The sequence below is a fragment of the Vigna unguiculata genome, chromosome 2 (assembly GCF_004118075.2).
Source record: "Vigna unguiculata cultivar IT97K-499-35 chromosome 2, ASM411807v1, whole genome shotgun sequence".
Classification (NCBI taxonomy): Eukaryota; Viridiplantae; Streptophyta; class Magnoliopsida; order Fabales; family Fabaceae; genus Vigna; species Vigna unguiculata.
The window spans coordinates 15,113,303-15,130,675 of record NC_040280.1 but is presented as its reverse complement, the minus strand read 5'-3'; the positions used below and the strand labels follow the sequence as shown (position 1 = coordinate 15,130,675).

General features: G+C 33.8%; 1 protein-coding gene and 1 pseudogene across 1 annotated transcript; both read right to left on the bottom strand.

Moving 5' to 3' along the window:
* Positions 1–9,490: 9,490 nt before the first annotated feature.
* LOC114174513 lies at positions 9,491–12,016 on the bottom strand. The gene is made up of 5 exons (XM_028059349.1): positions 11,684–12,016; positions 11,338–11,537; positions 11,038–11,274; positions 9,622–9,810; positions 9,491–9,518 (listed from the first exon to the last, which is right to left on the bottom strand). Exons 1-5 carry the CDS (start codon positions 12,014–12,016, stop codon positions 9,491–9,493), a joined length of 987 nt encoding a protein of 328 aa, XP_027915150.1.
* A 1,299-nt stretch (positions 12,017–13,315) lies between these two features.
* LOC114174512 lies at positions 13,316–14,038 on the bottom strand (annotated as a pseudogene).
* Positions 14,039–17,373: the final 3,335 nt, after the last annotated feature.

Sequence of the window (17,373 nt, the reverse complement as noted above, 5' to 3'; positions counted from 1 at the left end):
TCAACTACATCTTGAACTTCTCTTCTAAGACCACTCACAAATCTATCTACCTTTTCCTCTTCACTTTCAAATTGGAGTCCTACTTTGAGAAGCATGGACTCCATCATTTTAAAATATTCATTCACACACATAGACCTTTGTTGAAGCCTTTGGAGCTTCAAAAAAGTCTCCCTCCTATAGTAGGAAGAAACAAATCTAGCGTGCATCAAAGTCTTAATGTCCATCCAAGAGGCCGCAAGTGGCTCTTGGTTAATATTGTCCATACACAATTGATGCCACCATGTCATGGCATAATCCTCAAATTCTAAAACTACTAAATCTACTTGTTCTTGATCAATAACTAAATGAATATTAAAGATTTGGTCCACTTTTTGCTCCCATTCAATGTAGAGGTTTGGATCATTCTCTCCCTTGAACTTTGGAATCTTGATTGGTGGAGGATGTCTTTGTGGGAGTTGATTATGCCTTCCCCTACCATCATGGTCGTGCCTTCTTCTTCTTCCACCATGGCTAGAGTCCTTGGAAGAGGACCTCCTCCTTTTCCTCTCATCTTCCCAAAGCTCAAGTCTATGGATGTGCTCTTGTAGGAAGATCTCACTTTGCCTCTTATCCGCCCTCAATTGGTCAAAAGTTTCTCTCCTACTCACTTCCATCTCACGTAAGATGTTGGCAAGGGTCATTTGTTCACTTTCTTGGGCCATAGGAGTCACCATGGGAGGGGAATAAGGGGAGGCCGATTCCTCCTCCTCTTCTACCTCCAAGATTGGATCCATATTCATGTTCCTACACCAAAACTCACCAAAAAACCGAGACAAGAAAGAGGTTAGATAACAAACAATGCCAAACCCGAGACCAAGTGTGGTCTTCTCAAGCACCCAAGTGTTTTTTATCACACTCCCAAAGCACACAAGCAATGCTAGCACTCAAAATCCTTCCAAACAAGTGTAAACACCTTTTAAGAGATGAAAACCTTTCAAAAGCCAAAACAAGTGGCTCGACCACAACACTTCTAGGATGACAAGGAAAAGAAAACTACTAAGACAAAACAAGGATTACCTAAAGACAAGCAAGCAAATCTCAAAAACAAGAAAGTTTAACTTCTAAGGAAATTTGTTTTAAAGAGAAAACTTGAACAAGACTAAAGCAATGAAAATCACTTTTAAAGACTCTATGGAAAGCATTTGAACAAGCCAAGATTATACCTCAAATTATGCATACACCAAGAAAGATCATAACCAAGTTAAAGCATGGAACTAATTTGTCAATATCACCCAAAATCCAAGTATAAAATTTGGTAGCATAACACCTAGTAAAAATGGCCAAATGGATTCACCAAGTAATGTAATAGCTCTCGGCCAAACTGTTTTTGGTCATGAAAACACTTTTTCTTTTCAAAACTAGGTACTTAAGATGATGAGAAGGATGTTTTAGGGTGTCTTGAACACTTAGTTCCTTAAAATTAGGTCAAAATCAATTTCAAGGAGCATACAACAACACAAGGCATAGATCTCATGCAATAGCTCAAAAATTTAGAAACAAGAACAAGAAAACTCAAAGAAGCATATGACAAGAGACTCAAAAATAGCTAGGAACATTTTAAGAAGACTTTTAACATTTGAAGAAAAATTTTGGCATGGTAACATCTTAGCAAGCTCTCAGCCAAAGGAAACATAAGCACCAAAATTTCATGTTTTCACTTCACCAAGCAACATATATCAAGAGATAGGGTTTTTAGATACTTTAACCTCAAGTGAAGTGGAAAATTTATGTGCACACCATCTTGAACACCAAAAAGCCGAGAGCTCCCCAATCCAAACAAGCCACCAAAACAAAGGTTAGCACAAGAAAAACACCATATTCAAGATAATCTAGGCTCTGATACCAAATGATGAAGGATTATCTTGTTTTCTTTTAGAGTTATGAATATGGTGAAGTTGTTTAAGAAAGCTTTTTGAAAATTCCCACTGGACATTAAGATAGCAAGCTATCTAGATGTGAAGGTTCATTTCTCAAGCTCATGAAAGGAAGAAGAGAGTTGGATTCAAACTTAAAACTCACACGACATTAACAACACTTAAAGAGAAAAATGAAAGAACAAACATTAAAAATGGAAATCATAGAAGATGAAGCATGGAAGAAGCACGCCACTCATAGGGGGGATCTAAGCCAACCAAACCCTAGAGATGAGTGATGGTGCCGCCACTTGCAAGCAAGATAAGGCAAAGGTGAGTTCACTTTTAGGAAGGAGAGCTCACGAAAATTTGATGGTTGAAACACAATAGTTTAGAAACAAAATGATCAACGCTTTTACAAGACAAGGAGCACCCTTTAAATAGGAGTTCATAGGGGTCCTTTAGCAAATACAAAAACATGGAATGGACTAACAAGCAAACCCTAGAAACCTAAAGCTAGTGAAGTCTCGGCCAAGTGAAGAAACATGATTGGTGGATGCATTCTGATGAAGGATTGACCCCAACCAAGGAAGGAGGCACATGCTTAAGAAGACTAAGCATGTTTAGAAAGGAAGTTCACTAATCCTTCATCCCTTCCATTTGTGTTTGTTATTTTTGATTCCCTAAGTTGACTTAGTTGAATCAACTTTAGTTGACTTGTTGACCTTTGACTAGGTTTGACTTGTTGACTATAGTTGACTTGACTTAAGCCAACATGCTAATCTATGTTTATTTGCTTTGTAGGTTAATTAGGAGTAAGAAATCAATGCTAGGTGGCGCATGATGATTGGGGAGCATAAATGATGTGGAGGAGAGGGTAAAGCAAAGGCATAAAGCATAAAGAAAAAGGCATAAAGCAAGTGTACCTATGTACCTTTGGTCTCCTTTGTTTTTAGCATACTATGGCCACTTTTTGGAGACATATGAGACACATTTTTTGTCTCCTTTTGTGCTAGAACGAAATTAGCCTTGCACACACGATAGTTAGCTCTTTTGTCTCTCATTTTTGTAACCTTATTTGACCTAGTTTCTAGAAGCTAGGGTTAGGTTTTTGTAGAGACATCCTTTTATTTGCTTAGAGGCCCCTAAACTCTTCTATATAAGGGGTGCTCTTAGACATGTAAAAGGGTTGAACATTTTGAAGTAAAACACTCTTGTGTCTCAACCATTTGTGAGAGTTTCCTCTCTTGGGAGTGAATACTTTTAAGCCTTATCTTGCATAGCAAGTGACGACACACATCCACTCATCTTCAAGGTTGTCATGGCTTCTAGCCTAGCCTTGTAGTGGCGTGCTTCTCACATTTTTACCATTTCTTTCCTTTCCATTTTATGTTTTCTTCTTCCTTTAATTACAAACATCAAGCACACTTTCCTAATGATTGATCCATGTGGAGGGCACGTGTTCAAGGCTTGGCAAACATGAATACCATCAAATCTCCATAACTTCACTAACGAAGGAATGATTGCAAAGCAATGGCTCCAAGTAGTTTAACAAGTTAACTCATGTCAAAAGGATGCAAACATGGTATAAATCATATCATTATCTAAATTTACAAAAGTAGTTGACACTAAACTCAATTATCCGGATACATGCACTTGATATTGGATTCACTGGAGGTGTGCACCTATGATGGTTTTTAGACTTTGCAGAGTACAAAGCCACGAGGAGTAATAACCTAAATGCACAAGGTTAATCTCCTTCGTGCCTAAGACTATAGAAGAAGTTTGAAGGCTAGGATTTCATGTTACTCTCACCACATAACTCACTTTACTCTATTTGAGTGTGAATAATTACTAGAGTTTACGATACCTTCTTCCATACATCTCCTATATTAAGGCATATACTAATAATACCATCACAAAGAATTTCCCTTAAAACTCTTTAAACATCACAACTTCACATGTTCACACTCAATTAGGGGTGGCAAAAGGACCAGCCTGGCCCATTTTGGCCCGACCCCCCATGGCCCACCAAAAATGGGAAGGGTCGGGTTGGCCCGCCACTAGTAAACAAGTGGATATTGCAACACATCCTACCTCAGGACGGGCTGGCCCGCACTTTTTTTAAATTTTTTAAATTTTTTTTAAATTTTTGTTTATAATTATATATATATATATATAATATAAAAAAGATTTACTTTTTAATTATTTTGAATTTTAAACCTAAAAAAAATGAGTTGGTGGCCCAAGGCGAGCTAGCCCGTTTTGGCCTGCCAAGCTGGCGGGCTAGGCGGGCTGAGCTATAGTGGTTGGCAAGTTGGAAATTCCAACCTAGCTCGCCTATTTATTGGCGGACTGGCGGGCTTGGCCCACTTTGACATCCCTACACTCAATCCATACCAATCATCATCTATATATCTACAACAATATTTTCACCTTAAACCATAATAATAAAAGGTAGTAAATATGCTTAGTACCAACTACATATCATTTAAAAAAACTAGACATGAAAACAAACAAAACAGAACATCTAGCATTCAATGCTAGTGCTTAGCGCCATTTGCCTCATAAAAGGGGCACTTAGCGCCAACATGCCAACACTCAATTCCATGGAGCTAAAATGCTCTCAAACCTGTAGTGGTCTCTAGTGCTAAACACCACTTGGCTAGCGCTCAATGCCAATCGACTTGTAAAAGCTAGCGTTCAGCAAGACCACCAATCATACATAATTCATCAAAGAGTTCACATACAAAAATCATCCATACTAACACTAATCATTACCAAGCTCAATCAACCACAAATGTACAAACATCAAATTTGATCAAACTCACACAAAGACAAAAACTAGCTTCCCTTTCCTGTTATCCAGCTTAAAGAGTTCTAAAAACACCAAAACGCATCAAATTCCACAAGATGCTCAATCTACACATAGAAACATCACAAGAACGATCAGGACGTACCGTTATGATCATTGATCAACAAAGACTATATAGAAGACTAACAAGACATATAAAAGTTGAAAAAGCCTCACATGCAACATAAAATAGAAGAAGATCAAGAAAAAGCGGTTGAAACTTAGCTTACATGAACGAAGAAAGTGATAGATCTAAATTGAAGAGCTCGTTGCAAGCATCACTTCTACAGCCTCAGATCTTCAATCCAGCGAACATAGGACGAAAGCCCTTAGATAAAAGTCACAGAAATCTAGAAAAGTGGTTTCAAGAGAGATGATGTGTTTTAAAATAATAAAGCTCGTTTATAACAATTTTATTTATACTAAAACCTTTTCATATTAAAATAATCGAGTCTCACTACTTTTAAACCACTATCACTTATAAAATGTCATTTTCTAGAATTTTACAATTGAATACTTCTTTCATCTTTAATGATCTTAACATATATTGATTAAAGAGCAAATTAAATTTTAATTTTTTAATATATATTTCAGGAATAATGATGTATTAATATTAATTTTTCTTTTTTAACACATATAAAAATTATTATATATAGAATATGTATTTAATTATTTACAAAATTTAAATAAAATGAAAGAAAAAAAGACAATCTATCATTCATCAGACGTCTTATGAAAAATCAATAAGCAACCAAAAATTAAGGATAAGCATATAGAGGCACAAGAAGTCTCTTGACTTATTTTTATATAACCCAAGTTGAAATGTAATATAAAGAAGGCTTAATTAACATTTTGGCCCCGTAGTTTGTTGGTTTGCTTCATTTTGGTCCCCTTATTATTTTTTGGTTCAATTTGGTCTTCTAATTCTTTAAAAAGGTTCAATTTGGTCCTTACATGGCACGTGTCATTTTGTGAAATTTTTATTTTTAAAATTTTTTGAATTTTTAAAAAAAAATTAAACTGCCACACGTCACTTTATGGTTGTGACACGCGTCAATTTGAGATATTTTTATTTTAAAAAAATACTGCCATGTGGGAGGTCCCGATTGTGCCAAGCTAATATCGGTTATTTTCAATTTAGTCCCTCTATTTGAAATTTTGATTCAATTTAGTCCTAAAAAAATGATAAAATTTTGTCCTCTCCAATTTGAGACTAAAATTAATAATTAAGCTTAATTACAATTTATATATTCATGTTAAAATAATTTTTATTATATTTATACATCAAATCACCCCCTAAATACTCATGTTATTTCATTTCTTACATTTTTCACTTGAAATTTTGTACACATGTAAAAAAATAATAATTTGAATAGTTAGATGGAGTAATTTGATCTATAAATGTAATAAAAATTATTTTAACATGTATATATAAGTTGTAATTAAACTTAATTACTAATTTGGTATCAATGACAAAATTGAATCATTTTAAAAAATTGAATGACTAAATTGAATCAAAATTGTAAATAGAGGGACTAAATTGAAAACAACCAATGTTAGTTTGACATGTGCCACAATCGTGACCTGCCATGTGGCCTTTTTTTTAAATTAAATAAATTAAAAATAAAAAAAAAAACTTATCAAGTTGACATGTGGCATAACCATGACGTGACACATGACAGTTTAACTTTTTTAAATAATAAAATAAAATAAAAATTGAAAATTCCACAAAATGACACGTGGCATGTACAAAGACAGTGTTAACGTAGACTTAACAACAGGGACCAAATTGAACCGTTTTAAAGAATTAGAGGACCAAATTGAACCAAAAAATAATAAGGGAACCAAAATGAACCAAACCAACAAATTAGGGTACCAAAATGGTAATTAAGCCTATAAAGAAATACTAGATGACTAATCATGAAGCATCAAAAGATTAGACAAAAAAAGATCTTATAAGATAACTCCAATATCATATTGGATGCTCAAGAAGATGCTCAAGATAACAAACTCACAAGATTCAAAGATGGTTTTTATACATGAATAAACTATTCCTTGAATGATGTATACTCTCATTAAGTAACTAGAGTCTTGAAAAAATTTACATGATTAATTTGCAAGCAATTTCTCTAGTTGACTATCCTTTGTAGTTATACTAGATCAATCTTCCTCACCTTGTGTTTGGATGAGGTAATTTAACAATTCTAAGAAATTGAAATGTATAGCATTTGAAATTCTTGCAATTGAATTCTCATCATTTTCTAAATAACTTGTTTGGATAGGGTAATTGGAATACCATACATTTGAATTTCTTGTTTGGATAAGACAATTGAATTTCTTATAAGATAAAATTTTATTTTAACAATATTTATTTTTATGTATAAAAATTTTAAATTAAATTTTAAAAATATTAATGAACTTAAAATATTTAAATAATATTTAATAATTCAATTTAAAAATATTAGCCAACTTTCTAATATTAATTAATATTAAAAATTTTGGATCAACAATAATATAATTTTATATCAATATTGATTCACTCTATCAAAGAAATATATTATTAATTACTAATTACTTCATTTATAAACAATAAAATAATTAAGTATAAAAATCACAATAATATATAACGTAAAAACAAAATATCATTAATGTGATATAATTAACCCGCAAATGTAACATCCCTAAGGAATATTACTTAATTAAATAATTAAATAAAGAAAAAGAAGTTCAAACGTCACAACATTATTATTACCAACGCGGGAAAATTTAAAATGTTTTAACAACGCGCCAAAAATTTATAAAATAGTCGTAATAAAACATTACAATTTCCAAAATCATTAATCATAAATGAAAGCATAATAAAATTCCCTAGCTCTAATCCCAAGCCAGCCTTCACTCTATCGTCTGCGCATCCACAACATCACTTGTATCATCATCTGCTCCCGTGTAACGAATCACACGATCATCGCCAATCACAAACAGAAAGAGTGAGCGATAAAATTAGAAATAACATATACATTAACATAATATATAAATAGGACACCCATCTTATTCATTCTACTTAGTTCTTGGCCAAGACCTTAACCCCCTAGGCTTTTCAACCTTCACATCACACATATAGTTAGCCTCAAATTCAAGATTCATGATGCTCACACGAACCTACCCGCTCGTGGTCCTGCCTCTACGAACCTCCCTGTTGTAGTCCTACTCTACAAACCTCCCCGCTCGTAGTCCTGCTCTACGGACCTACCTGCTCATAATCCAACACATGTGATCCACCAGCTACGTACCTCCTCACTCGTATCCCCACACGAGAGTAACTAGATATGAACCTTCCCATTCATATCATCACATGTTCACCACCATCCATGAACCTACCCGTTCATGGCACAACATCTCCTGATCCAAGTATAGCATCATTGTGTAAAACAATACACAAACAAGTCATTGACAACAGCGTTATCGCCTAGCGCAGCCTAAGCGCCGTTAGGTGAAATCTGCCTAGACCGCCTGGCGGGACATCTCTACCGCCAAGCGCCAGGTCAATTCAGAGTCTCTGTATGAAGGTCTTCCGCCTGGCGAACCGTACCTTGCCGCCAGGCACCACACGGGGCAAGGACTCCCCTGGAGGTCCTATCGCCTGGTGCACCTACTCAAGCCGCCAGGCGCCATGACAGTGGCAAAACCTACTGGTTTTTGGCACTCACTAGATTGTCCTTTAATCCAGTTGCTTCCTAAATCGAAATGGCATACTCTCGTATCAGAACTTGGTTCTAATCTCCTATCCATCACAACGGGATCTAATTCCTTATAATTCAAATTCATCGCTCAACCATCTCAAACTAGGTGTTTTACCCACAACACTTTAGATACACAATTACTAAACAACTTAGAACCGAACAAGTCTTGCTCAGTCCCTGTACCATGTTCAGCTCATTACAATCCTAGACTTAACCAATTAGTTATGCATCCTTTCCATATTCCATTACTATGCCTAATATCACACTCTCTACTCATAAACACCTCTATAATCCTTCAATAGTATATACTTGTTTCCCATGTTTATACCACTAATTCCAGTTGCCCCCTATCCACATTGAATCATCACCACTGACCACACTCCATGACCTCTATACTAATCTGAAATCATAGTTTATGATTCAGCACTAAAATTAGTTATTTCTTATTTCCTTCTTATCTAACTTTCCCATTCACTCTTTTATTTATAGGCCAAAAAGTCCCCAATCCCCACATATCGATATATGAATTCTCAACCCCTTACTATTTTGTGCTCTATCTCTTTCCTTCTTATCACTTAACTAATTAAACCATCAGGATAAATTTCCACACTCATTACCAAACCACTCTTAGCATAGCATACCATCCAACTCCTTCCCTAGCCTTAATCACCATAACTTCCTGGCACCAATTCTTCCTATTTTTTTGACCAATTTTTCTGTCCCAATTCACTCCAACCAGCCTCTCTCCCAACCATCCAGTCAAAACACACAACTGCCCATGTTTTAGGCGTCGCCTAGCGGCTAGCAAGGTGCCGCCAGGCGGTGCATCAGTAATTGGCACAAGCCAGATTTCCACACCTGCCCAGAAATCTTTACTACCATGTTTTGACCCACAATGAAATTACACAAAGCCACACCAATTCACTTACAATTTTCCAAGGTCACACAGTCCAATATCATCCCTTTCACGTATTATAATTATTAGAATAATTAACATCAATGTATCACTCCTTCCCTTCCAAGAACTCAAACCTATAATAAGGATTTATCATACAAGATTATTGACTATGTATCCCACATACGTAATTATCATAAAGTACATAATAGTAATTCACCCAAACAATGCATGCAATACAATTCAGAAGTCACACTGACTCCCACACGAGAAATCCCAAAACAACCAAGAAAACGCGAATACTGTCGCACCGCCTGGCAGATATTCATCGCCGCTAGGCGATTCATGCCAAAACCAAGAACGTAGTAAAAATCTGTTATGCCACCTGGCAGTTCAGGCCTTGCCGCCGGGCAGTTTCTGGGCAAAAACCTAGAAACCTCGAAAAACAGCATGAATACACAGGAATTTCATATAATTATCTCAAGCAATGTCCAATACAACATGTGCGAATTTAAAACATAAACAAACAACTCCCTTTACCTGGATTCCTCACTCCAAATTTGAGATTGATGTGTGTATCTAACCCAATGACTCTCTTAAGCTTTGTTTCTCCTCCAACAATGGCTTCACTTCCAATCCTTTCTGCAACAAGTACCAATTCACTAGAACTCCTCTGCCTAGTTCACACGTAGTTCCAGACCTCACTCTCTCTAATTTCTCCCTCTCTCAATCTTAATGCCCTCTTAATTACCCATTTAATTTACTAAAATGAATTTTAGTTAAAAATGTGGCTTAATGGTTATTCATTAACCATTACTCTGTATCATTCAGCCCCATAGGCTGCCTCCCTTGGCAGCTAGGGTTATTTTGTCTCTTCAATTCCATGCCAAAAATAAAAGTAGGCAAAAATAAATTTTATTTTTGTTCTTAGCAAGGTTTGAACCCACAATCCATCAATCAAAAGGCAAGTGCTCAACCTATTCAACCAATCATGTTTCGTGATAATTCCTATAATTTTAGGATTACATTATCACGACTCACATTCAAATATATCAATAAAATAATGCACAATTAAATAACATACAATTAGCACACATAGGACTCGAACCCAAGTCCTCTCACACAATAAAGTACTCTCAATCACTTAAGCTAGTACTTTTCCACATCATAGCACTCTGCATTAAATGCCTTAAAGGCTCCTTTTACCTGCATTTATTAAATAATTATTTAATTAACTATTTAATTTTCTCGGGTCTTACAACAAATATAACATAAATCCATAAATTGATATCGCAATTAACTAAACTCATTATCTAAAGTTATGATGTCAAGCATTTTACCATTAGAAAGGAAAACTAAATAACATGTTAAAACAAGTGTTTTCTTATTTAATATGTTTGTTTTATAATTTTTCCTCATCCAACTAATAAGTCTTTCAACACCCTCTTCAGTTCTCTTCAACATCCTGTTACAGTCCTCTTCAACATTTGCTTGACCTACAAAAGTGCAAGAAAATTTATCAATCATAGTTTTGTACAATTAATGTGAATATGCAACAGACTTAACCAAATACCATGAAATTAATCAATCACAAGAAAATATATATTACATACCATGATTTAAGTTGTAGAAATATGTATTAAAATATAATCTTACTTTTGTTCAATTGGAATGGCTTTCACAATAGCTAATTGTTTTGGCATGTCAGCTAACCATTTAACAGCTTTAGCCCATTGTTCCTTAGTAAGATTTGGCATTAAACGCACCTTATCTAACACTTCTTTGATTTCATTTTCATCAACCTTTTCACCATATACATGTGTCAATCGATTAAAAGACTCGACCACATCTTTCATTGAAGCAGCCATTAGCTCTTTTTCATTAATCTTTCTCCTTTGAGATTGTGTACTAGTAGAACTTGAAGTAGATTATGCTTTTCTTTTTAAGTTAGAGTACGGTTCCTCCAAATCTATAGTAGCATTCAAGTCCTCCAAACCCACAAAATTTACTTCATTTACCTCTCTATTCATGACTTCATCAACATCCATAGCAGTTTCAGCTCCATGACCAGTAGCTTTATCTTTAGCACATAAATCCACTATATCATCCCAATTTGGAATTGCTTTGAATCGAATATGTCTAGCCTCCTTATGCGACTTGAAAATAAAAAGGAAGAAGTTAATAATAACACAACTACAATTCCATAGAAAGGAATTAGACTGTACAATCACTACTTACTCAAAGATATAATGGCATATACAAAAAATAATTGCTACAAGATTGCATGTAAAAGAGTACTTACATTGACATATTCATTCCATACATTTTCATCACCAACTGTAATCATGTGTTTGGTTCCATCCCAATCAAATCCACTCTGACCAAGGATGTCACTAACAACTCCATACCATGATCTCCAAAGTTTGATTCGATTTTTAACATTCTCCCAAGTGACTTGGACTTTGAAGTTGTTGGATACCACTACAACTGCAGCATTATATGCAACCCTTTTCCAAGCTCCGTCACTCTTATTGCACATGTTTCTTTGATCTCTTAATACTTCAGCTAACACACGTTCCATCTCCAAATTCCATGAAAAATAACTTCTTATTTCATCATTGCTTCTTTCTGTCATGTTTTTTTTTACGCTTCATATTTTCTTAACCTACACATAACAAATAACTTGCAGAAGTGATTCTAAAAGATAAGCAAGAAATTTACAAAACTTATCAATTCAAGTAGAATTCTCAATTTACTGTGATTATCATAAAGACAATAATTTTTGCTTACTAAATCTAACACTAATAATCTACAATTACTTATCAATGCTCAAATGTACATATACTTAGATTAATATTGCATATGCCACATGTGTAACAATTTCTTGTACTAAAATAATAATGTAGCACCACTAATTCATGTGCGGCCACGTAAAGAAAACAAAATCAATAAAACAAATAATCAGAGTCTTATTGGGAATGTCTCAAAAACTTCCTCTTAGCATAATAATGTGTAGGAAAGGCAATGGATCAAGAAAAAGATCATGTTATCATCTTATGTGATTATTTATTGAATAGAATCTCAAAGAAAAACTTTAGCACATTTTTATTTCAAAAACTATACTTAAGATCATAAGTTTGAATTTAAGTATCATAAAATATTTTCATTAAAACGTACTGATGTGACATCATTTTCTCACCGTTTCAAGAGATGGGGCAACCCTTCTACAAAATTAATAGAAAAATGGAAATAGCATTTCATCAGCTTAATGGAGCACTATGAGCATTATACAAGCATTCAATTCACAGTTCTGCATACCAATTATTGAGCATTGATATTATGGTTTTCCCAAGTCACATATCAATCATAATAATGTTATATAAACCACAACAATCATTATAACCAAAAGATCATATTAGCATAACATTTATGTAATTCAAAGCAAGAATCATTTCCTGAAATTAACAAATTGTTCTCAAAAACTACATTCTGAATCTCAGATAAAGAAATGGTGTTTATAGTAATCACCTAATGAAATAAGCCACAAGACAACCTAATGAAATAATCACATAATGAAATAAGCCAACTAATGACATAAAAGGTGACTTCATCTTTGATAACTAGCAAACATATTCATTGCTAATGTGTCTCAAAATCTTATCCATTCTTCGGTGACTTGAATAGTTGCAACTTAATCTGTGATATTGTTTTGAACTATTTCCCTTGATTTTGTTAACTCTTCATCTACATTAGCTAAAAGCTCTAGGTCTTGAACTTCTAAAACTTTATTAGTTAGTCCCTCATTTATGATGAAGTTGTGTAACACAAAACAAGCATTGATAATCCTTATTTGTGTCTTTATATCAAAAAATGAAAGAGTTCTTAATATGCTCCATCGTTTTTTCAATATCCCAAATGACCTTTCTATTGTATTTCATGCACTTGCATGACAAAGATTAAACAACTCCTTGTAAGTTTGAGGGGTGTTCCCAATCCACTCATTGAGATGATATCTAGTCCCACGATATGGTGCTAAAAATCCAGGACCATTAGTATATCCCGCATCCACAAGAAGGTACTTACCTACAACAATTTAAAGTAAAATCATAGGCTTCAATTAAAATTAAATTAAATATTATTTTTAAAAGATATTACCAGTTGGGATTTTAAGTTTATTTTGACGATGTAAAGCATCTCGTAATACTCGAGAATCTCCTGCAGAACCTTCCCACCCAGGTAACACATAAATAAACCTTAAATCTGGACCACAAACTGCCAACACATTTGTAGAGACATCACCCTTTCTATTACGATATTTAGGCCTATCTTATGGAGAAACTATTATCGGAATATGAGTCCTATCAAGTGCTCCAACACATTTCTACAAGCAACATACATTTATTAATATATATGTCTATACAAATTGTAAAGTTAATTAATCTAGTATAATTATCAATAAACATATCTCAAACAATCTCCATCTACTTGCATCAAGACCTTCCAGGTTATAAGTATGAAACTTCAAATAATCCTTGCTCACTTTCATTATCGCTCTTAAGACATTATTGAATTATCTACTTATTGTTTCTTTTGATCTATAATAACTAAATTGTATCACCCTGTACTTAAGATTGTGAGCCAGGATACGTAAAAACATTGCCACTGCCTCAGTTATTGGAACATTTTTTGTTCTTACCAATCCACCTCTCTCTTGTAAAATTTTACGAAGTTTGAGAAATGCACTTTTACTAACTCTTAGTTGTTCAATACAATCTTTTTCTGTCCCTCTATAAAGACGATTAAGGAAATTACGTCATTCTAATTCCCAATTATGAGCAGGTTCCTTATCTAAGTAATTATTGTGATACCATACTGCTACACTCATAAACATATAAACGACATAAGCAGCAACAATCATAATAACTTTCTTAAATTCCTCTCTTTTACGTTTCCTTGAAATAATTGCATCATCATTTATACTAGTATCCATTTCTTAACAATATGTTGGCACTGAAAGAGTAAAAAGAAACAACAGTTAGTTAAGTATGTACTCGTGGAACCCAACTCATGAGATTAACCATGTGACAACATCAAAATTCAGTCAATCATAATCTAGAAGCTGGGTTGAATGAATGTGTGTGTTTTGTGAATCAAAATCCATATTGAATATAGTATCTAAAAGTTGTATGTGTGTTATGTGAATTTTGTATCTATCTATTGTCATCAGTTTATGATTACATATAGTATTATGTGTACAACTGAAATTAAACTAGCTTTTGGCTTTTATTTTAGTTTTTCTAGAAAAGATTCACTTGGTTGAGAATTCAGTTTGATTGTGAATTTTTCATATGGGTTTACAACTGATGCCCTTGTTTCTACTAGTCTTTCTAAGCCTGGATACACATATGTCAAACATAGGTACATGGAAACATCTATTTTTTTAAAGTTTCTTCTTCTTATTAATTAATTAACATTGTGCTTCTTTACTTTGCAAAATGTCATAAGCACAAGCAGTTAAACTTAATCAACAATTTTTTATTATTGCAGATGATTGTTGGCCTGAATTAAACTGGGATGCTCATGTAAAGTTGTTATGGTTTTTATACCTGAAAGTTCTCACATTCAATTAATTTTTGTTTTTGGAACATTTTTTACATAGGCTATTGTTGTTTGTTGTATTGTTGTAAGGTAATCTGGTAACAAAAAAGTCAACATTTCCTTCTAGAATCAAAGCTCTTGCAGATTATGTTCACAGCAAAGGTCTTAAACTTGGAATTTATTCAGATGTTGGGTACATAGACTTAACTAAACAACTAGCCAATGCAGTCCCATGTACTTCTTTGTAACATTCTTAACTAAGCTTTTAAGATGGTCAATTTTGCAGGTATTTTACTTGTAGCAAATTGATGTCTGGTTCTCTTGGTCACGAGTTTCAAGATGCCAAGACTTTTGCATCACGGGTATTGCACATTGTGCTCTTTTCTTCTTCTTTTTCCTTGGAATAATCGTATTCAGTGCAATCAGACAATTGGTTGTTTTGGTTTGTTTTTTTGTAGGGTATTGATTATTTGAAGTATGATAATTGTAACAATGATGAATCAAAACCAACTGATAGGTACTTAATGTGTATCAATATTATATTTTAACTCATCGAAGTGAATATTAGCATTTTGAAAACTATGGTGTTCATATGACTAGATACCCTGTTATAGAGATGTTAAAATGAGTTTCAACCTGTGAGCCAAGGCTCACCACGGGTTCAAGCCAGGTTGGGTTGAGAAAAAATCAGTTTTTTCAAAAGTGGGTTGAATTCAACCCAGCTCACTTAACCCACGGGTTAAAGGTGGGTTGACCCACTTAACCCACCAACATTTTTTTACAATTTTTTTTAAATAATTTTATTTACTACTATTAATTATATATGTTCACAATTTCATATTTTTAAATGCTAGAATGTTGTCCAATAATATATGAATAATTTGAATATTTAATTAATTTGATGTAAGTTATATACGTTGATACTTTAATCTTTAACTATAATCTTTATAGTAAATTACTCAAACAACTGTCTTATAAATAATTTTTTCTAAATTAGCATGATAAAAATGTGTAATTTTTTTATTTATATTTTGTTGAATAGCATGATAGCAAATGTGTAATATTAGCCATGTTTTTTTGACTATATGAACACTTTTTTGGAAACAATTAATCATATATTGGTGGTGTGCATGATGAAAATATTGGTTCTTGATTTTACTGTGATTGTCATCTCATGGGTTGCCTAAAAAAATATTTAAATATTTGAATACTTAAAAATAAATACATAAATAATTTTTTTTATGTGGGTTAGTGAGCCAACCCACTTAACCCACCAACCCGTGGTGGGTTGAGCCGGGTTGCAAAATTTCTGGCTCACCATAAAGTGAGTCGGGTTGGGTTCACTCATTTTCAACCCGGCTCGTGGTGAGCCAACCCGTATGAGCCGAGTTGGCTCACTTTAACATGTCTACCCTGTTATGACTTAGACTCTAGCAATGGCTGGTCATCCAATCTTCTTTTCACTATGTGAATATATTGTGTACCTGATGTTGCTTGCTTAAGTTTAACACTAGAAAAAAGTAGCTAACCTATTCAACTGGGATATGTGAGAAAAAAGAAAACTTGTTCAAATTCACTTTTTTTTCCTGCAAACTACTACATTTTCAGGAACCAAAATAGAATTGAGGGTGAGTCCTACCCATTATACGTAGACATGCCTACAATATCAGACATATCAATTGATAAATAGCATTGGAATGGTTTCACAATTATTTCCCGTTACATTATGCACACAGTCCATAAATTTTGATGAAAGAGAAAGAGAAAAAGCAAGAAGTTATAGCTATTATTAAAATGGTTTCACAATTTTTTTTGACTTGAAAATTTCATCAAATATGTAGTAGGCATATGAGAAAAAATGATAAACAACAAATATTAAACTAACATTGAAACCTAAATCCCAAAAGCAACAACCAAAAAAGGAAGAACAATGAAGATAAAACAAAAAGTAGAGAAGAAAAGGGAGAGAACAAGCTGTGATGGTGTGAAGGAAACAAAAATGTGGTGAAAGAGGAAGAATGGTGTGTACTTGCAGAGGAGTAGAATGGGTTGAGCCGGTGAGAGAGGAGCAGTGAGGGGGCTGAGCCAGTGAGAAAGGAGCATAGAGAGTACCACTAAGACAGAGAGAGTACTAGGATTGTCTCGTGAGCAAGGAAAGTCCAAAGTATGAGGTGAAAAATTTTAAATTCTAACTATTTTGAGGGCATTTCAATTACTATTGTTTTAGTTAATTAAAATTCTTTAAAAAAATACTTGCATTTCAAATGCCTTTTAATTTCTCTGTCCAAACAACACATTTTATTATAAAAAAATTTAAATTCTTTAAAAAAATGAATTGACTCATTAAATTACCCTATCCAAACACACTCTCAACTAATTTTTATATGGGATAGA